Source organism: Camelina sativa, chromosome 17 (genome assembly GCF_030686135.1).
Source record: "Camelina sativa cultivar CO46 ecotype springtype chromosome 17, ASM3068613v1".
NCBI lineage: Eukaryota > Viridiplantae > Streptophyta > Magnoliopsida > Brassicales > Brassicaceae > Camelina > Camelina sativa.
Window position 1 is genome coordinate 12,049,186 of NC_141896.1, and position 20,662 is coordinate 12,069,847.

Genomic DNA, 20,662 nt, shown 5'->3' on the forward strand with positions numbered 1-20,662 from the left:
CTCTGTTTTTGTACTAATGCTGAGTTCTTCTGAAGTAGTTCATCCCCTTGTTCAAATGTTGCATCTTCAGAATCTGGGGCTTACACACCTTAGCTTTGCAGATGATATTATGGTTCTTTCTGATGGCAAGTTACGGTCTGTGGAGGGTATTGTTGAGGTTTTTGATGCTTTTGCTGCCATATTGGGGCTAAAAATTAGTATGGAGAATTCCACCATATACCTTGCGGGTGTCTCTCTTGCGGAGGTGCAAGCTATTGAGAACCGTTTCTCTTTTGCAATGGGGAGTCTCCCAGTACGTTATCTCGGTCTCCCGCTGGTCACCAAACGCCTCACAAGCACTGATTTATCTCCTTTATTGGAACAGATACACCACCGTATTGGAACTTGGACAGCACGGTTGTTATCCTTTGCTGGTCGGTTTAACCTCATATCCTCTGTTCTCTGGAGCATCTGTAATTTTTGGCTAGCAGCATTCCGGCTTCCCCGTGCTTGTCTCCAGGAAATTGACTCACTCTGCTCCGCGTTTCTTTGGTCCGGGACGGATATGAATACTAATAAAGCAAAGATCTCATGGGATGTAGTGTGTAAACCCAAGGTTGAGGGCGGTTTGGGTCTACGCTCGCTCACGGAAGCAAACACGGTGAGTTGCTTAAAGCTTGTGTGGCGGATCATCTCGCATGGTGACTCTCTCTGGGTTAAGTGGGTCTCTGCGAACCTAATAAAAGGACAGTCGTTTTGGTCAGTCAAGAACATTTCTACACTCGGTTCCTGGATCTGGAAAAAAATGAAAAAAAATGCAGGGATTTGGCCAGAGGTTTCTGTAAGGTCTCAGTGGGTAATGGTGAGAAAACGTCCTTCTGGTTTGACAATTGGAATGGCCTGGGGCCACTTATCAATGTTGTTGGGGACCGGGGAGTCATTGATCTTGGGATTAGTCGACATAGTATCTTGGCTGAGGCGTGGACTACTCATCGTCGTCGCAGACACATGGTGAATGTGCTTAATGAGGTTGAAGAAGCTATACATATCACCCGTCTAGCATCCCAGAATACGCGGGACTCGATGCTCTGGAAAGGGAGACAGGACACTTATCGCCCGGTCTTCTCGACCAGAGATACCTGGAACCATATCCGCACGACAGCTCAGACAGTGGCATGGCACAAAGGAGTTTGGTTTACCCATGCCTCTCCCAAGTTTTCCTTCTGTGTATGGTTAGCAGTGCATGATCGACTTTCCACCGGCGCTCGTATGGTCTAATGGAATGGGTCTGCTGCAGGTACATGTGTTTTTTGCCAATCCACCTTGGAGACTCGAGAACACCTCTTTTTCTCTTGTCCTTTTGCAGCAGAAGTCTGAGCAGGTCTCGCACGGGGCCTCATGAAGTCACGGTTCTCTACTGATTGGCTGGTTCTCATTGACTACATTTCAGACCAACGTTCCAGAGTTGAAGGGTTCCTCCTTCGCTATGTTTTTCAGGCCGTTGTCTATACTCTTTGGCGGGAGCGGAATGGTAGAAGGCATGGCAACTCACCCAACACCTCTTTGCAGATTGTTACGTGGTTGGATAAGCAAGTAAAGGATCAACTAACGGCAATTGGTCTACAGGGCGATCGAAGATACGATGACGCTTATCAAGTGTGGCTCAAGGCTCGGTTATAAAAACTCTCTCTACTAAATGTTTTGCAAATTAAAAGAACGTTGCACAAGTTGTAAAACAGTTTTATTTTTCTTTTGAATATAATTTAACATTAAATTCAAGAAAAAAAAAAAAAAAATTTAGATGCAGTTTATTTTTTATTTTTCTTTGTTGAGGAAGCGCTTATTTTTCTTATAAAATATGGTCTATAATTTATAAACCTCTCTAGTATTGTTCAAATACTACGTAATGATATAATAATATTTATGGGCATATATTGTAAATATGTGACGTGTTTCTATATAATATACTCCGAAAACCAAACCGCGCAATCATAAATAAGGATAACTCAACAGAGATATCCTCCTAGTGTCATTCTCTTCTAATTAGTGTTTTTTTTTCTTTAAAAATATTTGTTATGAGGGTTTGATAATAATCTTCTCAATGAAGGTGTCTTATATATAGAAAGAGTTTGAAGAAAAAGTTACATTAATTATTACTTTTTTACTGTTTTACCTAATGCCATCATCTTATCTTCGGGGTTCTTTATGAATTTGAGCAAAAGCTTAAAAGACAAGCTATAACAATTTACATTCTGCTTTTATTTTTCTTTTCTGACAAGATATTTACATGTTTTTTTTGTCAACAACATAAAATATGGTATATGGTTTATTTTATTTTTTAGGAAACGGTATATTTTTTTCTTTATAAAATACGGTTTACTAGATTATGACCCGCGGTACACCGCGGGATAAGTTTTTTTTTTTAGTTTTTTTTGTTAATGTACTATTTTAATACTAATTTTGCTAATATACTCTTTTGTTAATTTTAGTGATTTAATATATAAACTATGGTATACCGCACAATAATTTTTTGTTTACTACAATCTTATTTAAATCAGTTTGATTCGACATTTTTATATTGGTATTGTTAAAATATGAAAATGAGAATTTAACCCATATTAAAAATATCATATTACTGATAGTATTATTAATTCAATCTTGTAATGTCATATAATTCGTCATGTAACATAACTCGTTTGTGTAATTTTGAAAATTTAATATGTTTAAATATTTATAATTTTAAACTTTTTATTAAGTTTAGATATATCAGTTATAAATTATAAACTTCTTAAAATTTTATAATTTACTATATACAGTAAATATACTATATATGTATGTTGATCACACACTTTTTCTATTAATTGAGTAATATATGTTTGTTTTAAGAAATTCAAATCAAAATATATGCAGGAATAATACACCTTTTTATTGACTTTATGTATTATATGATGATTTACTACATTTAAATTTTAAAATCAAAACGAGATGATAGGAGAATAATTTTTTTAAAATCTGGAATAAATCTTTTAAATATCTATATTAATTATAGAATATTATATATATAGATATTTAAAATATTTTAATTGTATTTGGTTATAAGTATAGTAGAGAAAGTTAACTAAACTTGTTTGGATATGAATATAAGCATTAAATAGCATTCAATGTAAAAACTTTTCAAAAAATATTTTTGAGTAAAATCTGCTGCAAAAATACTAGTATAGATTTATAAATCTCTCTCATATAGTCTAATACTCTTTTTTGTTAACCATTGGGCCACAACTGGCCGGCCTATTAGCCAAATTGCTACATTCGTAAGAATCAGGACTCGATTCCAGATGTAATGGTGTTTTCTACAAATAGACTTACCTTCTGCCATTGCATTAAGGTCACTTCACTATAGTCCGATACTCTCTATTAGTATTATAATAATAATGGGCATATTTGTATCTTAAAAGACACGTGACGTCCCAATATTAAAAAAAATATAATACAGTGGAAAGATTTAAAAATTATATACTGTGGCACTGTGCTAAGTGCTAACTGCTAAGTAACCATCATAAACGTATCCATACATAGTGGTTAATAGGAAAGGTCTTTTCAACCGACCAACTTAATTCAAATTTTTCTATAAAAGCATTTTTACTACCGTAAAATCGAGCGGAAGTAAACAGATCTAGTCATCATTATGACGATGGACTAGGATTTAACCCGCAGTATACTGCAGGACAATAATTTTAATTTTAAAAATTTAAAATTTATATTTTGTTTATTTATTATTTTATTATTGATTTATTAATTTTAGGTATTTGATATAAATATTCAAAATATAGGATTTTTGTAGTGTTTTCAAGATTTTAACCCGTGTGGTATATATATAGTCTAGTAATACATTTATCTCCTAGTACACATCTAAAAGTGTTAAAAAAAAAAACAATCCCACTTAACTCTCTATATCAGATTAATGCCAACCCGTCTCACCAAAATCAAAATAAGCTTTTGCATAAAAAGAAATAATCAAAATAAGTTTTTTTATCAAATTTAATTATGTTAATTGTTTTACTAAATTAGCATATTTTTATAGTTTATAATTTTTCCATGTCAATATATGTAGTTTATGATAATTAATAGAATTTTTTGGAATCATTAACCCAATGTACAAGATATGGTGAGGAAACTGGGACCCCTCAACCAAGCGGATCTTCTAGATCAACTGGACCATCGTCCAGTGGCAGTGTCTCCGCTAGTAGTAGCCAAAGATCGTTCAGTATACCGATTAATCCACCGGTTCCAGAGTTTCGCCCTCCAGGATCACAAACAGGCTTTCAAGGTTTAGGATTCTCTAGTTTTTCAGGAACACAAGGAGAGTATCCAATTCTAGGTTTTCAAACACCAGGAAGAGGAGGAGGATTCTTTAACATCTTTGGGCAAAACGACCCATCTATATCTGAGCATCCTTGTGTTCCAGCTCGTCAAGCTCTTTTTCAAGACCATTCACGTGATGAAGAAGATGATGACTAATTTATTAGAGTGTTATAAGTAGATTAATTAATAATAAGAAAGCTATTATAAGACCACGTACTAAACGTATTATTATACCCATGTACTATTAATAAAGCTATTATAAGACCATGCACGTACTATTATACCAACATATTATTATAAGACAACATATTATTATTATTAAGACCACCTACTATTATATAAGACAACATATCATTATGCATAAACTAATAAAACTAATGTTGTTATTTTTTTTTGTATTTTTGCAGGTTTATCGGATTTGTCAATTACAATCACAAGGAATTCAAAATTTATCTGATGCAGAAAGATTTGAACTATGGACTTTGGAAAATGAGCAGATGGAAGATTTACTTATACAACCTACATTAGATTACTATGAGCGGTATGTTCATAGAGGACCGTACCAGACAGGGGGAGGATTAGGATGGCAGAATCTTCGAGACCGTATTCAAAATGACAACGCTGCATGTCTCCAACTATTGAGAATGTCATTTGTTGCCTTTATAGAGTTATGCAATATTCTCAGTCAGAATTATGGTTTACAACCTACACAAAATGTTAGCATTGAGGAGAGTGTGGCTATGTTTCTTCGAGTGTGTGGGCATAACGAAGTTCAGCGTGATATTGGCCTAAGATTCGGACGTAATCAAGAGACTGTGAAGAGAAAATTTGGTGAAGTGTTGAGAGCTACTGAGTTGCTTGCCTTTGATTACATAAAGACGCCTACAATGCAAGAACTACGTCGGATTCCACAACATCTTCAAGCGGATCGACGATATTGGCCCTTTTTTAGTGGATTTGTTGGGGCAATGGATGGCACTCATGTATGTGTTAAAGTCAAGCCTGAACTGCAAGCCATGTATTGGAGTCGACATGATAGAACAAGCTTCAACGTAATGGCAATATGTGATATGAATATGCTATTAACATATGTTTGGAACGGAGCACCCGGTTCATGTCACGACACAAGAGTACTCTCACTTGCTCAAGATGGTGATCCTGAATTTCCATTGCCTCCTGGAGATAAATATTATGTGGTGGATTCAGGATATCCAAATAAGCAAGGTTTCTTAGCTCCCTACAGATCATCACGAAATCGGGTTGTGAGATACCACTTGTCACAATTTAACAATGGTCCTCCGCCAGGGAACAAAGAAGAGTTATTTAACAGATCTCATGCATCTTTACGTTCTATTATAGAACGAACTTTTGGAGTATGGAAGAAGAAGTGGAGGATTCTAAGGGATGATCCTAGATATGGTTTGGAAGTGCAAAAGAGAGTAATTATCGCCACTATGGGACTCCACAACTTTATTAGAGTTTCGAATTTTTCGGATACAGATTTCTTTGAAGATTCTTCAGAAGTGCATAGAGAAAATGAGCAAAATGACTCAAATGAACAAGATGAGGTCGAGAGAGAAGATAGACCATATATGGCAAACATACGAGACAATATTGCTGATATGTTATGGGATAATCGAAATAATAGATTTTGATTTGTAATTTTTAAAAACATTTTGTAATAGTTATTAATTAATTATAATTAAAAATATTATTTAAATTGTTTTTAATCTTTTTGTACATACCACTCCATACCATAGTCCGATTTTTACCATTCATAATGGTATGGTGTTATGCATACTATAGTATGGTGTTGTGCATACCACTATTTACTCCATACTCCAGTCCATTATACTCCATACTAAATTGTTAGTATGCACTAGGTAGTATGGAGTGTATGCAGCAACCATTCAAAGCCTAAGTAGCTAACTTGGTTAGGTTAAGTTGCCTTCTCCATAATTTTTTAAGGTAAAGGAGAACATGAGAATATATCTTTATTAAGCAAACAAGTTGCATAAGCCGCCAATTAGCTCACCCAGTTGGGGAAAATTATAATCATGCATCCGGTCCAACAATAATATGCCAATAGATATTCATTATAATATAGCTATACGATCGAGTCCATACATCCCCAAAATACCAAACGTTTATTGCAAATTTGCAATAAATATATAGATATGTATGCCAGTTTATTTAGACGACGTTTTGCAATGTAGACGAACCTTGCAAGTTAGGACATATTTATTTAAGGATTTTGGCATCGATCATCCTAACGAAATAAGCAGCTGTGTTGATGGCTAGATATGGGTCGTCGATGTCATCAGATATCTTTTCAAACACTACGGTCCATGAGAGCTTTAAACAATTCTTCTGCCGGAGACTTACGATAAAACTCAATAGTTCTTGAATTTATGTTGGAGAATTGATGTGTGGGCCGACGTGGATCTCTCCGGGAATCATCTCGAGCTTGACGGTCCATTTCACACGGCTACCATCACCGTCACCCCTAGGAGTAATGGTGGCGGTTACTTTGTACGTCTTGTAGTTGTACTTCCTCAAAAAATCAGTGCTGATCACATTTCTCGTAATTACTCTTTTCTCCCAATCCTCAGCCTCGATACCCACCTCATCTTATGTTGAAACATAGAAATTAAGGGTTTAGTCGAAAAAATAGTTAGCAGATTAAATAAGATGTATGTAATACTGTTGAAGACTTACCATTGTCTTCTAATTCTTTCATGAAATCTTTAAACAGGTCGTCCGCCTGAGACTTCACGTCAAACTCATGAGTATATTCGTTTAGTGCCATTCTCTATTTTTTGTTTTTGTTTTTGAAGTCTATGTTATGTGTGGGTTTGATAATAACCTTCTCAGTATAATGAATGTGGTTATATAGAAAGACAGAGGTTTATGACAATTAGTTAATTACATTAAATAAAATCACCTAACCCCACCCATCTAACTTTTTCACTCTGTGGAATCTTTTTAAAACTAACCTAAAGTTCAGTATTTGAATTGCAGACCACATTGATTTGCAGACGAATGTGGTACATGGAAGTAAATAAAATTTGCAGACCACATTGATTTCAACAGCCTAATTAATTTGTGTATCGATTAACTCAATCTATCAAGTGGTTTACGTAAATTATTTTGTTTTGAGATACATTTTTAGAAATATATGATCACTAGTCAAATTCTTCTTAAATGATTCTTGCTCTATGAGCTTCATGTAACACAAAACGCGTTTTATTATTTTGTCTTTTATAGTATACGATTATCAACCCATGTGAACGTTATGAACTTAGACATAACTAGTGAATGTTGTGGAATAAATACAAAATATATAGGCACACGTCACGCAACTTACATAAATTGAGTCACATATTTAGCAACCTGATTTAGAACTTGTTTAGTTATTTTATCTTTTATAGCGATTAACTGGAATAATAATAAAAAATAAAACCTCAATGGTATAAATAGTGAATTAATAATAAAACACAATACATGCAGTATATTGTTAACTCGAGCTAAGCAAAGTATGTTACTGAATCTTCAATCTCCTTCAAAACCTTTTTTAAAAAAAGTATCAAGTATGAGGAAACTGATGAGTGAGTAAAAGCGATTGTTCTATAAGGTGAGGGTTTGTGTAATTGTGTTCATCAATTTTCTAACTAAAAATGACAATACATGAGGGTGTGATCATGTGTTCATGGCTCTCACCAACTGTTAGTAACTTAGTATGTTGAAAAAGTGAATCTACATGGAAGAATATTTGTGCATAACTAAATTAACTTAAACCATAAGCAATTAATTTACATTGCACAATTCACTTTCCCAATAATAAAACATGGATTAATAAGTCATCCTTTTTATTAGAATATATCGTCGATACAACAATAATATCCAGATCGATATATTAATTATGCATCTTGAAAGCTTCAAGAGCAAATCCTTGCTAAATGCCAACCATTATTAAACGATAACTAGTATCAATCATCATAAATTATTCTAAACTGTATGATCGATATATAACTATATATATTAAGTCTCATGTACTCTGTTTGACTATTTCAGATCATTCTAAAGATTCTCTCATCCATCGCCTGAAAGTATCTTGTAATAGTGTCGACGATGAAACGTGGGTCCTTGATGTCATCGCTAATCTTCTCATACTCTACGGTCCAGAATGCTCGGCCACCGTCATTACCTTCTGTGTGAATGACGGTCATGGTTCCTTCGAGTTTCTTGTAGTTATCCGGGTTTCTCGACTTGGCCTCTTCATGATCAACAGTACAGTTGATGAAAGGTGTTGTGATCGTCTTGAACCACTCCGAGATCTGAAAGCCCATCATTCTTAACTGAAACCTTTTCTTCTCTGTAGGTAGATCAACCTCCAGCTCCTCAACCAAAGCTTTGGTGAAAACATATATAGCAATTAGAATTGTAATCAAGAAATATTAAATGAATTATGAATCAACATATGTTTTTATATGTAATGGGAAATAGTTACCTTGGTCTCTTGTGGGTTTCGCTATCGCCATGTAACTTTGACAGAATCTAAACGCCGGAGACTTGATATCAAACTCAACAGAGAGATATCCTCCTAGTGTCATTATCGTTTTTTTTTTTTTCTAAAGTATATTTGTTATGTGGGTTTGATAATAATCTTCTCAATGAAGGTCGTTATATGTAGAAAGAGTTTGATGAATTTGTTAGAATGTACTTACTACTACATGGAACTAAGGCCATGAATGGTTGTTGGTTTTAAATGATGATTAATTTAAAAGAAATCTATTTTGAGAAACAAAATCCATAAATTATTGTAAAATCTACTATCATTCAAGGCCTAAATATTATGTTAGATTTTAACAGGAAAAAAAAAACAAATCAAACATGATTTAAAAAATCAATAATAAATTGATATACTCCCTCTGTTTCACAAAGAGTGTCATTTTGACATAATACACACAAATTAAGAAAATTGTTTAAATTTCTGTTTTACCCTTTATAAATACACTAAAGTTTTTTCTCTTTCTAATTAATAAGCTCAAATAATAGGGATAAAAATATATTTAAGCTTAAAATTTGTATTGGAAACATAAAATGACACTCTTTTTGTAACAAGAAAAAGTGTCAAAATGACACTTATTGTGAAACGGATGAAGTACTAGATCTTGAGCCACTAAATTGAATATTGATTCTTCATCCGTGTCCAAGTAGCAAAGCAATAAATAATGTTGTTGCTCATTGCATGGCATGATGGCAAGTCGTCTCCATCTATCCGAATGTCTTTGCTCGTGCTCGACCGTCAAACTCAAACCATATTAAGTCATTACTCATTAACAACTCTTCAATTGTTAGATTCGACTTGTTTTATTTCAAATTTGGCTTTTGTAAAAAGTTTATTGTGGCCTTGTTCTTCTCCTATATTTAATTTGAATAACAAATTTTTAAGATAAGATTTATTTTTATTTTTCTTTGTTTAAAAAGCAGTTTATTTTTTTTTCTTTATAAAATACGGTTTATTATTTATAAACCTCTCTAGCTAGTCTCTAGTATTGTTCAAATACTACGTACTGATATAATAATATTCATGGGCATATATTGTAAATATGTGACGTGCAGTGTCTCTATGTAATATACTCCGAAACCCAAACTCCGCAATCATAAATAAGGATAACTCAAGAGGATCCACTTTATTTAACTTCTTACTTAAGATAAGTTTTATAGAGACGCGCAATAGAATCCATACTTATATATTTTAAAGATTCAACTTTTAAGCGCTTTGCTTGAGGAGATATTCATCTATCTCTTTGAAGTTCTTGACAGCAAAGTCCTTGATGACGTGTGGGTCAGCGATTTCATGGCTGGTCTTCTCAAACTCACCAGACCATTTCAGAAGGCTTCCCCCGTCCTTAGGAATAACTGTGATGGTTCCTTTGAACGTTTTGTAGTACTCCATCATTTCGCCGCCGATGATGCTGTACGACATGCTTTTGTTCTCCAAATCCACTGCTTCGATCCTCTCAGCCGATATCTTCACCAGTGGAGATCCTATATATACGGGTAAAAGTAGAAACAAGTTAACATATTTTGAATAATTTTATGGTGAGAGAGTGAAACATAGTGCTTCAAGTGTTTAACTATGCTGAATTATACCATTAAGGGACATGATAGGAATATTTCTCTTATTAAAATCTTTAATACATACATCTCTTCCGATGTAGAACCACACTTGGTTTTTTGAAAAATATATGTCTTCTGGAATGAAGTACTTAATCTGATTGAATGCGACAACATTTATGGTTCTCTCCATTCAATTTTGCCATTTAGGAAATTATTCGAAACATGAATTATTAATGGTTACAAACTAAAGATAGAGTGAAGCAGTGTACCTTCTCCATAAGTAATGAGGCGAATGGAGCCAGGAGCGTTCCCATCGCCAGCAAGAACTTGAATGGTTTTGTAGTCATTAGGGAAAGCTTTGGGAAAGAAATTGATGCCGTCGCCAAGGGCTACCCAGAACTTTTCAGCCGGAGACTTAACTTCAACCTCCACATGAAGAACACCACTCAATCCCATTTTCCTAGTTTAAGAAGAAAAGAAAAACTCAAGTATTATATATATGTCTTTGAATGATTTTTTAATACAACTCGTCGTGTCTATATATAGAGAGAAGTTTTGAAGCCTTTAGTGATATGAAAAATTGCATTTACTATGTGGAGCAACCTATACAACTAACCCAAAGCTTATAAATATCTTCATTTGCCATTTTTCATTGCTACGTCAACCACTCAATGAGGTGGATGAATCAAATAATAAATTGGGTAGGTAGTGTAAATATGACGTCGACTGTGTTTTGTGTCATGTGATTACCATTGCCTCCACCTTTCTTTTGTGCCTTTCAACAAAAGAACTATGAACCAAGTAAAATGAAGTAGCACATTTTACATATGAGGGCCGGGGATCTCATTTATGACCTCTCATAATAACTGTGGACCAATGTGAACCCTGATGAGATTGAATAATTGGTTCTAAATAATGTATTAGTATCAAATAAATCAGTAAATGCGGAGGAGTCACGTCACACAGTTATACAAACATATAACAACTTGATTGCAAATTTTATTTTCATAGGAACAAAAAAAATCTTAATGATAAAGATCTGAAATATCTGCTATTAACTTTTAAAAATGATCTTCTTGGTGGCATGGTTCGGTGCAATATAAGCCGAAACAATCTCATCATCATCGTTAGGTACTTTTATTTCCCTGTTCTGCTAGGAAACAGCATGTTGTTGTCTTCCATAGCTAGTAAACGGCAAGCACTCGGTAATCATAAAATAGAAACGACAAACAAAATTCTATCAGATGAGTCATCATGTCTATTTGAAGCAAAAGTTCATCCAGACCCAAATTTTGAATAATATAATTGGATACGTTAAAGTTACAGTATCCTAGGATTTGACAAGGTAATTATAATACTAAGATTGCTTTTAAGAAAATTATAGGTTTTCTTACAAATATACTTATGTATCATAATATCTCTCAACGGACGCATGAAAACAACATTATTGATTAAAAAACATATATAGTGGAAAAGAATTGAAACGAGAAAGGGAAGGAAACAATCTGAAAGCAGCGTCCCATCTCTCTTCTTGATCGACACAGATACGTACGTACGCATGTTCTGATAGATTCAGACAAGAGAACCGAACCGAGAACTCGACCCTTAAGAGTTGAAAAGAAACATCAAAGTCTTTCTCAAGATGCTCTCATTTTCTTTTGCTTTACGTACATGTAATCTACGTATTCTTCAGCTCTACCGTCTCTTTCTCTCTCTCTCTCTCTCTCCTTCTCTCTCTCTCTCTTGAACTTCGGTAGTTGAAATACTGCTGTTGAGTATTTCAGAAATCTTACCCTCAAAATCAATTAACTTCATACATTCCTCTATATCTATCATCTTCAACCACAACAATCCTTTCTGTTTCTTTGGAAGCAACTAACTTACGAAGGATTCACCACTACTAAAGACATACCAGAAGCTTTCTTCTCATGGTCTCTCGCATCTACAAAGCATAGGAAAAGCCAACCACAACCTAAAAGCTATGCATTTTCCACTTGTTTCGGCTTGGAACAAGAGAAGGAGAAGCAAATCTTATGATACGGATCCATGTACGTTCCTTTTCTCCATCATCTTCGCCAGATGGCATAAAAGTATGTTACTATTTTTGGTTTCCGACATTACTATTACTGAAAAAAAAAAAAGGGTTTAGGTGAAACTGAAACATCTCTGTGAAACTAACCTTCTTCTCAGGGATCTACAGAACAGCAGAGTGCTGGCAAATCGAAGATCAGGCGTCTCAGCCAAGGAAACGAAGATACGGGTCATCAGTTTATACCCTCAAGGAAATGGAGGAGGCCACAAGTTCCTTCAGTGATGAGAATCTACTCGGTAAAGGAGGCTTTGGCCGAGTTTACAAAGGCACTTTAAAAACAGGAGAGGTAGGAACTATATAGCTTTATTTATGTGATTTACAGTCTTTGTAATGTTAGAAACAATTTTTACAAGTAATTCTTGAGAAGGATGAGCTATTAGAATAGCATACATATTATCTTGATCCCTCGCTATTTGTAGGTTGTTGCAATCAAGAAAATGGATTTACCTCCTTTTAAAAAGGCTGACGGAGAGAGAGAATTTCGTGTGGAGGTGGATATCTTGAGCAGACTTGACCATCCAAATCTGGTCGCTTTGATCGGCTATTGTGCAGATGGAAAACACCGGTTCCTAGTATATGAATATATGCAAAATGGAAACCTGCAAGATCATTTGAATGGTTAGTCAATGAAAGAAAAGTTCTATCCACGAAAAGCCAATTGGACACTAAACTGTGTCTTTGTCACAGGAATTAAAGAAGCCAAAATAAGCTGGCCAATAAGGCTCAGGATTGCACTTGGGGCAGCAAAAGGACTAGCCTATCTCCATTCAAGTTCTTCTGTTGGGATTCCAATTGTTCACAGAGATTTCAAATCCACCAACGTGCTACTAGACTCCAACTTTAATGCAAAGGTGCTTATAAAATAAATAGAAAAATGGGTGCTCTATGCAACATTAGTATCAAGCATACACTAAAACTAAGACGTGCGTGTATAATCCTTGCAGATATCCGACTTTGGACTAGCAAAGTTGATGCCAGAAGGGAAGGATACTTGTGTGACAGCAAGAGTTCTAGGAACATTCGGCTATTTCGACCCAGAATATACATCGGTAAAGATTCTTACTTATATCTTCACATGATTCTCATCCTGTAAATGAGGATGAGATGGCAAAGGGTTCAGTATACGCTACTTACTAAATTCAAAACTTGCTAGTAATGACATAAAATTTCTAGGAATAGGAACTTTATCACACTCACATATCAGAACCCCAAAGCAAGGAAAAACAGTTTCTAGCATAATTTTGTTCCAATTTTTCCTGTGGCAGACAGGTAAACTTACTCTACAAAGCGACATTTATGCATTTGGGGTTGTACTGCTAGAACTACTTACTGGACGCAGAGCAGTTGACTTAACTCAGGGCCCAAATGAACAGAACCTGGTGCTACAGGTAAAATGGACTTTCTAGGTTCTAAGATTCACAGACACAAAATGTTTACTGAAGAAACTAACATTGGAATAAACTGCTAAATTTTCTCTATGTTTCAGGTTAGAAATATACTGAATGACAGAAAGAAATTGCGAAAAGTTATAGATGCAGAGCTGCCTAGGAATTCATACAGCATGGAAGCTATAGCTATGTTTGCTGATCTGGCGTCACGGTGCATCCGTATAGAGAGTAAAGAGCGACCATCAGTGATGGATTGTGTTAAGGAACTGCAACTAATTATCTATACAAACTCGAAGGGTGGTTTGGGTGGGACGATTCCTACATTCAGAAAGCTCTAGACACCAAATTCTTTGAAACCAGTAATATGGATTACTATCATTTTTCCTAAAATGAGAGGCCACTGATGAAACTTGATAACATAAAACAAAGCAATCTTTAATTATATATGTGGGAAAATTTGAATTCAACTTCCAACTGCTAAACGATATTATTTGGATGTGTATATGTATAATACTATAGAGGCACAAAGCATATTGGATCAAACAATACATATATTTGTATGGTATGGTGTATTTGTCATTTATGTTTTGCTTGAAGAGAAATGAGTATATAAATAAACAGGTGTAGCCTTTTCTGTTTACTTTTGCCTTATGCTTGAAGATTGGACCACATATATATATATATGAACAAGAACACAATCACTGCCACTACTAGAAGCATGAAGCAAATAACAACAGGTAAAGCTTGTAAAATACGTTTGATAAATATAAGAGCATGTGTAGCGTACCTCAACTAAGATTCTATAAACAGCAAGTTGAAGCAAACAGGGTATGAACCCGTGTCCTTGGTCAAGTCACATTTACCTCCTACATGATGAATCACAACCAATTCTGAATTACTTGGTTTACATCGAAATTTTGTTATGAATTCAAACAAGGTAGAGAAAAATACAAAACTAATTGGTACATTGATAGAAAGAAAAAAAACCGTACCCGTGTTCACGCATTAGCAGATGAGGTGAGCTCATTTTCAGACCTCTCTATATCTACCGTATCCGAAGGATTGGTGTAACAAGGTGGAAGCTTTTTGCGCATCAAATGCTTACGCCGTTGTAACATCAAAAGGATCAAAACAGTATCTGTCTTCACAACCTCATACCCTGCTTTCTTGTACATATTAAACGGAGCCTCATCGACCATCCTACAATGCAGGTATACATCCTTTGATGGACTAATCTGTGATATCAGTTCCTCACTCGCCTTCAACAAATGCCATCCAATTCCCCTCCTAACAAAAGTCATAACACAAACAGTCAAACACAACACAAACTCTCTTAAAAAACGAAATCAACAGTACAGAGAGCAGTGCCACCAAATACCTTCTAAGATCTTCTTTCACAGTCATGTTGCAAATATAAGGTGATTCCTTAGGAGGAGTTGGGGAAGGAGGTGAAGCATTAGCGCCACGTTTATCCAAACACACTTCTACAGTACCAGCCATCTCAGCTTCCTCTCCATCACTACACCCATCAGTTTTTTTCCTAAAGAACCCAACTAAAGTCACTGCGTGTGGCAACACTTCTCTCCTCTCAATCAAATACTGCTTAACCAAAAACCGTAACACAGACTGATAACCAGAAGGCAATAACATAGATTCACCAAATGACTCAGCCAAGAGATGAACCGTCGAGTCCATCTCATCAGATCTCATAACTCGAACCCACATCGTCCCAGATTCAAGCTCCTGAAAATACGCAAACCCTTCTAGAGTTTTCAGTTTCTCCAACTCGTCGTTGCTCAAAAACCTCCCAGTGCGAAACGATTCCTCTAGAAACGCGTAGCTTCCGGTAGATTTCGTAGCTTCTTCATCTCCCGTTTCTGTAACTGTTGAGACTGGAGAATGCGAAGGAGGGAAAGCGAATCTGAGGTTGGAGGTGGAACGGTGAGATTTACACGAGTAGAGTAAAGGGTATCTAGGCGAAGAAGAAGAAGAAGAAGAGGAGAATCCAAACTTTGTTGGTTGGCTTGGTTTGAGAGGATCAACAGACAAAGCGAGTGAGATGCTTACGGCCGCCATTGATACAGACACGATTATCTCCGATTTGGTGGTTTAAATTGGATAAAATAACTGACGACGACATATAATATCTGGTGATCTCTATACTAATCTCTAAAACGCGGCGTTTTCAATTTACCACATGAAACGCAGCGTTTTGAATCAGGTTCTAACCGTTTTATTATTTAGGTTTGTGTTCTTTTAACTATTGGATTATCAATTTTGTGTTTGTGAATATGAGATTTGACTAATAATAAATCTCAATCGTAAGTACGTTTTAGTCATCAACTTCATTTTTATGATCTTTCTCTAGGTGATATGATTATGGAACAAACACATTAGCCCTATTATGATATTTGCTACTCCATTAAAGATGGCCTAAGAATGATTACTGTGGACCTGTGGTGATGGATCTTTTTAAAATATCAATAAATTGATTAAAATAAAATACTTTCACAAAGAAATTAGATAATTTGCTTTCCATTATACAGCTTTAAAATCGTAGAAACGGAGGGGAGGAGTCAACGAGAGAACATGGAACTGCAAATGGAAGAATCGGGTAAAATTCAAACATTTCCTGAATTAATTCTCCTTCAATATCTGTATGGTTTTAAAGTGTAAAGCCTTTTTTATGAAAATGGCTAAAATTGAAGCAAAATCAGAAGAAAATTTGGTTACGTTTGGATTAGGTCAAATCTGGTTACCGGTTATTGATCAAGTTCAATTGGAAATGTAGCAATTTAGACAAAATAAAATAAAATGGATGTATAGTTCTTTTAGGATTAAACTTTTTGGTGTTATTTGAAGACCCAAAAAGTACTTATGGTAAAATTGAGAATGCAAATAGTACAGGGGGAATAATGTTAACCAAATTGACCATAACTTATACAATTTGCAATAACTAAAAAAAAAATTGAATGAAACAATAGATCACCACATCAATATACTTACACCAGTTTGAACAAATTCTTGACTCATAATAGTTATTTAAACTTTGTTCTAAGTTGATTTACTTATATATTGGTGATCATGTTGTTGACAAAATAAAGCAATATTATAACATGTTATAATTCTTCAGGTTGGAGTGTTGGACAAAGTCTATTTTCCGCATTTTAGAATCCCTATTTTTGTGGTTGCACAAAAAAAAAAAAAAAGAATCCCTATTTTTGTCATCTTATGCTTTTTGTGATGTGGTAAAGGACTTAAGATTTCTTTTTATTGAACTATGCATATGAAGCTTTTTTAAAAATATATATCAAAATCATATATTGTATCTTCAATATGTCTCTTCAAAGATGGTTACATATGTGTAACCACTACTATAACAAAAAAATTCTTTTTTTGGTTGGATTGTGACGAAAAAACACCGTAAAAATGTAGAAGACACTAATGTTGATTTGTTGAATTAAATTGTTGCTGGTGTGAGTGCTACAAGTATTTGGATATGTTATTTTCATCTTTAAAAAAAAGTATGTCCACTTAATTATTATAAAAAGAACTTTATATTTACTTTTATATTATAAAAGATCATGTTGTAAAACTTGTGATGGTTGTAAAGTTTTCTTATATCACGGTAAGCTATAAAAATTAATTTTCTAAGCATCAACAATTTCCAACAACAACAATTAACTAAGTATATAATAAAATATTTTTACTTTTAAATTTTATTTTATTGAATTCATGTAAAATTTTATTTGATTTTCTTTTCTTCCATAATTTAAATAAAAAATACACATTGATTTTCTTGAGGTTAAAAATTAAACATTTAATAAATATTTTGCGTTAATGAAATTTAAAAATTAAGAATATAACAAAGACAAAATAAAGAAAAAAATCATAAATTTATATTTAATTTTGATAAATAAACTTACTTTTCATTATTAGACATTGAAATGTGAGTGTTTAGTTTTTGAAGATTTTCAAATCATAGATAATAAATATTTATTAGAAATATTTATTGAAATTTAAATAACTAACCATATTTTAATATATATTTAGTAAAATTTTATATATTTCATTAAATTAATATAACCCACGCAACACGTGGAATTTTCCCTAATTTAATATACATGAACATAGACTAGATAATCGAAAAAAACATATGTGAAGCACTGAAATTGAACATTTAGTTATGACTATTCACCATTACTGATGACTATTCACAATTCACATGACCCAAGAAAAAAAAGATCAAAACTCTTTACCATTTAAACCAATGAACCATTTAAAAAATGAGATGTGGTGCTACCTTTGAGATAAAGAGTTTTACAACACCCACAAAAGCTTGGAATTTGAGTCTATCATCCCTTAATACTTTAGTGATACATAGATAGACATACGATTATCTCCGATTTGATGGTGGTTTGGTATTTATATATATATATATATATATATATATATATAATTTTTATAATAATTTATAATTGATTTTTTTTTTTTTTAATATAGATGATGTATTGTTATATATATGTTAGAGTCTTGATGATAAACAGTTGTTATTGAATTGTGATAATTTATAGTGGCCCATATTAATAAATTGGATCTCAAATCCAGATTTTGGTTTGGGGTTTTCGAATTTTGGTTATGGATAATGGTATTTAGATTTCTTTGGATTAGATCGGTTTATTCGTATTAACCGAAGTACATACATACTAATGTTTAAAACGCAGCGTTTTGAATCCACTAGAAGCCCATTAAGGATTTGGGCTTAAGGTCTCTAGATTTATGATGATATATATTTCAATATTATTTCCGTACTTCGGCCGATACAGAAGCCGGAGGAGGAAAGAGATTCAGGCGGCCGCCATGGATCCAGCAGGAGCATCGGTGGCCAGCGATATCGGAGGAGAAGGAGAGAAGTTCGCGGTGGGGAATATTTATTCAGTCAAGGTGATCACCGGAGATGAGTTCCGAGGGATCGTCATGGCTTACGACCCTATTCCCAACTTCGTCTTTTTTGATATCCTTTGTTCGATGTGACCTCATCTCACTAGTTTCCTAAATTTGTTTTTCAAATTGTTTCATCAAATTTTGTTTCTTTTTATTTATAATCATGAGCTGAATTTGTGGAATCCTTGACGAATCATTGGGTTTATTACAAGAGGGATCGAAACCTAGACCTGGGCATTTGAAGAACACAAGGATGGTGAATGCTAGTTTTATTACAGGGGTTTCGTATTTAGGCAAAGCTGAAGATCCGCTTGATACAGACAAGTGTTCTGTTGATCTTCATGGTCTCCGAGCTAAAGAGGCACTTGCTATCAGGTTAGTTGTTGTTGTATGAACCCTTTCCAAAAAAATTCAATTTTTAATCTGATTTGCTTATTATTAGCTTACTTGGGGAACAAACGTTTTTGAGCGCACAGGCAAGCAGAAGCAGATGCTGAGAGACTGGGAGTTGGTGTTACCGTAGAGGCTCAGAGCATCTTCGACGCTTTGTCTAAGACGTAAGTCTCTTCTCTTTTTTATACGTTTTCGAGCTTATTCTCTAAGAGTGAAATAGAGGTTAGAGTGATCATGAGTTTATACAATGGGACGAGATCTTTAATCAGATGATATGTGTAGTTGAAGATTAGTTCTTTGTAAACAAATTGCTTGATTTTGAGGAATTTGTTTTAGCTTCTAATGTGTTATTGCCAAAGATAAATTGTTAGAATCTGGACTTGATTTAAAAGCCTTGTATTGCTCTATGTTTGTTTCCGATGATGCTAGCTTTGCAACTATATATATGCAAAGTTTTTATTTTTTTCTCTCCGTAGACTACATCAATCATATCTAGTATATCAGTTGAGAGGAAACATTAGAATTTGCTTTCTCACTTTCAAATGAATCACATGTGAATTTATTTTCCTTCTAGGCTTCCTGTGCAATGGGAAAACTCAGACATTCTGGTGATGAAAGAAGTACGCGTTCGTAGCCCGTATTTTTCAGATTGTGTCTTTGGAGGAACTGATGCTGCCAACAACCGAGTCAAGAAAGTGGTAAGTCTCACTTGCAACCTCATTGTCTAATGTCAGTTGAGCCTCTGGTTTTATATTAGGTTACTTGCATACCATCGTGCAATGTTGATAAGCCTCGTGTGTGATAATAATGCATTTTTTTTGCCTTCATTTTCAGCTTGATCTGGAGAGACGAAGGTTGCAACTTGGCACATGAGGCCTGTAAAAGGAGTCGTCGGTCAGTGAAATAGCGAAAAAGGGTTTGTTGCTACTAACCCAAAAAGCGTCTAAGATCTGATCGACCAGCGAAAAGTGTATATGTTTGCTTTTCGCTTGTTGTTGTCTTTACATAGAATCTGCTTATTTCTTGAGTTGCAGGGATTGAAATTTGGACTAGTTTCACCCTCTGACAAGAACAATGAGGTCTTGTCCTCTTTTGGTTAATTTATGAACAAGAACTGAATTATCTTTTTAGTGACTTCTTCTCCAATAGAATTTTTACACCTTATGTCCCACTAGAACTGAGTTTTAAAAAGCATTTTTCGTGTGATTGGAGTTTATTGAAAATGATGCGAGTACGCATTACTGGTGATGTATATAACACCGTCAATATATTGATGTATAACACCTTAACCATCTTCAGTTTACAACTTTTTATACTATTAAGAAGGCCAAAAAGTCCTCGCACTTGCTTCTAATCTTCTACTTGTTGAGTATTTCGC

The 20,662-nt window shown here is 34.4% G+C and overlaps 5 protein-coding genes across 6 annotated transcripts; 2 read left to right on the forward strand and 3 right to left on the reverse strand.

The window, feature by feature from the left end:
- Positions 1-8,193: 8,193 nt before the first annotated feature.
- On the reverse strand, positions 8,194-9,090 carry LOC147923562 (uncharacterized protein At1g24010-like). Its single transcript, XM_087494348.1, has 2 exons — positions 8,852-9,090; positions 8,194-8,752 (listed from the first exon to the last, which is right to left on the reverse strand). Exons 1-2 carry the CDS (start codon positions 8,952-8,954, stop codon positions 8,412-8,414), a joined length of 444 nt encoding a protein of 147 aa, XP_087350474.1. The 5' UTR covers positions 8,955-9,090; the 3' UTR covers positions 8,194-8,411.
- Positions 9,091-10,008: 918 nt separating this feature from the next.
- Positions 10,009-11,067, reverse strand: LOC147923563 (MLP-like protein 423). Its single transcript, XM_087494800.1, has 2 exons — positions 10,737-11,067; positions 10,009-10,395 (listed from the first exon to the last, which is right to left on the reverse strand). The coding sequence occupies exons 1-2, from the start codon at positions 10,921-10,923 to the stop codon at positions 10,118-10,120; spliced, it is 465 nt and encodes a 154-aa protein (XP_087350926.1). The 5' UTR covers positions 10,924-11,067; the 3' UTR covers positions 10,009-10,117.
- Positions 11,068-11,893: 826 nt separating this feature from the next.
- LOC104756776 (putative serine/threonine-protein kinase PBL28) lies at positions 11,894-14,587 on the forward strand. Of its 2 annotated transcripts, none has more exons than XM_010479422.3 (7): positions 11,894-12,557; positions 12,658-12,845; positions 12,979-13,177; positions 13,247-13,410; positions 13,504-13,608; positions 13,825-13,947; positions 14,046-14,587. In XM_010479422.3, the coding sequence occupies exons 1-7, from the start codon at positions 12,449-12,451 to the stop codon at positions 14,283-14,285; spliced, it is 1,128 nt and encodes a 375-aa protein (XP_010477724.1). In that variant the 5' UTR covers positions 11,894-12,448; the 3' UTR covers positions 14,286-14,587. The 2 variants fall into 2 exon arrangements, with proteins under 2 accessions (XP_010477724.1, XP_010477726.1); XM_010479424.3 differs by having other exon boundaries at positions 12,042-12,515.
- On the reverse strand, positions 12,845-16,092 carry LOC147923564 (GCN5-related N-acetyltransferase 5, chloroplastic-like). The gene is made up of 4 exons (XM_087494801.1): positions 15,326-16,092; positions 14,940-15,234; positions 14,735-14,813; positions 12,845-13,158 (listed from the first exon to the last, which is right to left on the reverse strand). Exons 1-2 carry the CDS (start codon positions 16,021-16,023, stop codon positions 14,946-14,948), a joined length of 987 nt encoding a protein of 328 aa, XP_087350927.1. The 5' UTR covers positions 16,024-16,092; the 3' UTR covers positions 12,845-13,158; positions 14,735-14,813; positions 14,940-14,945.
- Positions 16,093-18,725: 2,633 nt separating this feature from the next.
- Positions 18,726-20,455, forward strand: LOC104756777 (uncharacterized). The gene is made up of 5 exons (XM_010479425.3): positions 18,726-18,961; positions 19,101-19,266; positions 19,368-19,448; positions 19,859-19,982; positions 20,119-20,455. Exons 1-5 carry the CDS (start codon positions 18,727-18,729, stop codon positions 20,155-20,157), a joined length of 645 nt encoding a protein of 214 aa, XP_010477727.2. The 5' UTR covers position 18,726; the 3' UTR covers positions 20,158-20,455.
- The last annotated feature ends 207 nt before the right edge of the window (positions 20,456-20,662 follow it).

Bases quoted from the DNA above. Each gene is read 5' to 3' on its own strand.
- LOC147923564 (XM_087494801.1), bottom strand. From the start codon at position 16,023: ATGGCGGCCGTAAGCATCTCACTCGCTTTGTCTGTTGATCCTCTCAAA. The intron at 15,235-15,325 runs GTATTTGGTGGC...GACTTTTGTTAG, and splicing joins GTGAAAGAAGATCTTAGAAG to GAGGGGAATTGGATGGCATT.
- LOC104756777 (XM_010479425.3), top strand. From the start codon at position 18,727: ATGATGATATATATTTCAATATTATTTCCGTACTTCGGCCGATACAGA. The intron at 19,449-19,858 runs GTAAGTCTCTTC...TTTTCCTTCTAG, and splicing joins TTCGACGCTTTGTCTAAGAC to GCTTCCTGTGCAATGGGAAA. The intron at 19,983-20,118 runs GTAAGTCTCACT...CTTCATTTTCAG, and splicing joins ACAACCGAGTCAAGAAAGTG to CTTGATCTGGAGAGACGAAG.
- LOC104756776 (XM_010479422.3), top strand. From the start codon at position 12,449: ATGCATTTTCCACTTGTTTCGGCTTGGAACAAGAGAAGGAGAAGCAAA. The intron at 13,411-13,503 runs GTGCTTATAAAA...TAATCCTTGCAG, and splicing joins ACTCCAACTTTAATGCAAAG to ATATCCGACTTTGGACTAGC. The intron at 13,948-14,045 runs GTAAAATGGACT...TCTATGTTTCAG, and splicing joins AACAGAACCTGGTGCTACAG to GTTAGAAATATACTGAATGA.
- LOC147923562 (XM_087494348.1), bottom strand. From the start codon at position 8,954: ATGACACTAGGAGGATATCTCTCTGTTGAGTTTGATATCAAGTCTCCG. The intron at 8,753-8,851 runs GTAACTATTTCC...TTTTCACCAAAG, and splicing joins GAAACCCACAAGAGACCAAG to CTTTGGTTGAGGAGCTGGAG.
- LOC147923563 (XM_087494800.1), bottom strand. From the start codon at position 10,923: ATGGGATTGAGTGGTGTTCTTCATGTGGAGGTTGAAGTTAAGTCTCCG. The intron at 10,396-10,736 runs GTACACTGCTTC...CCGTATATATAG, and splicing joins CCTCATTACTTATGGAGAAG to GATCTCCACTGGTGAAGATA.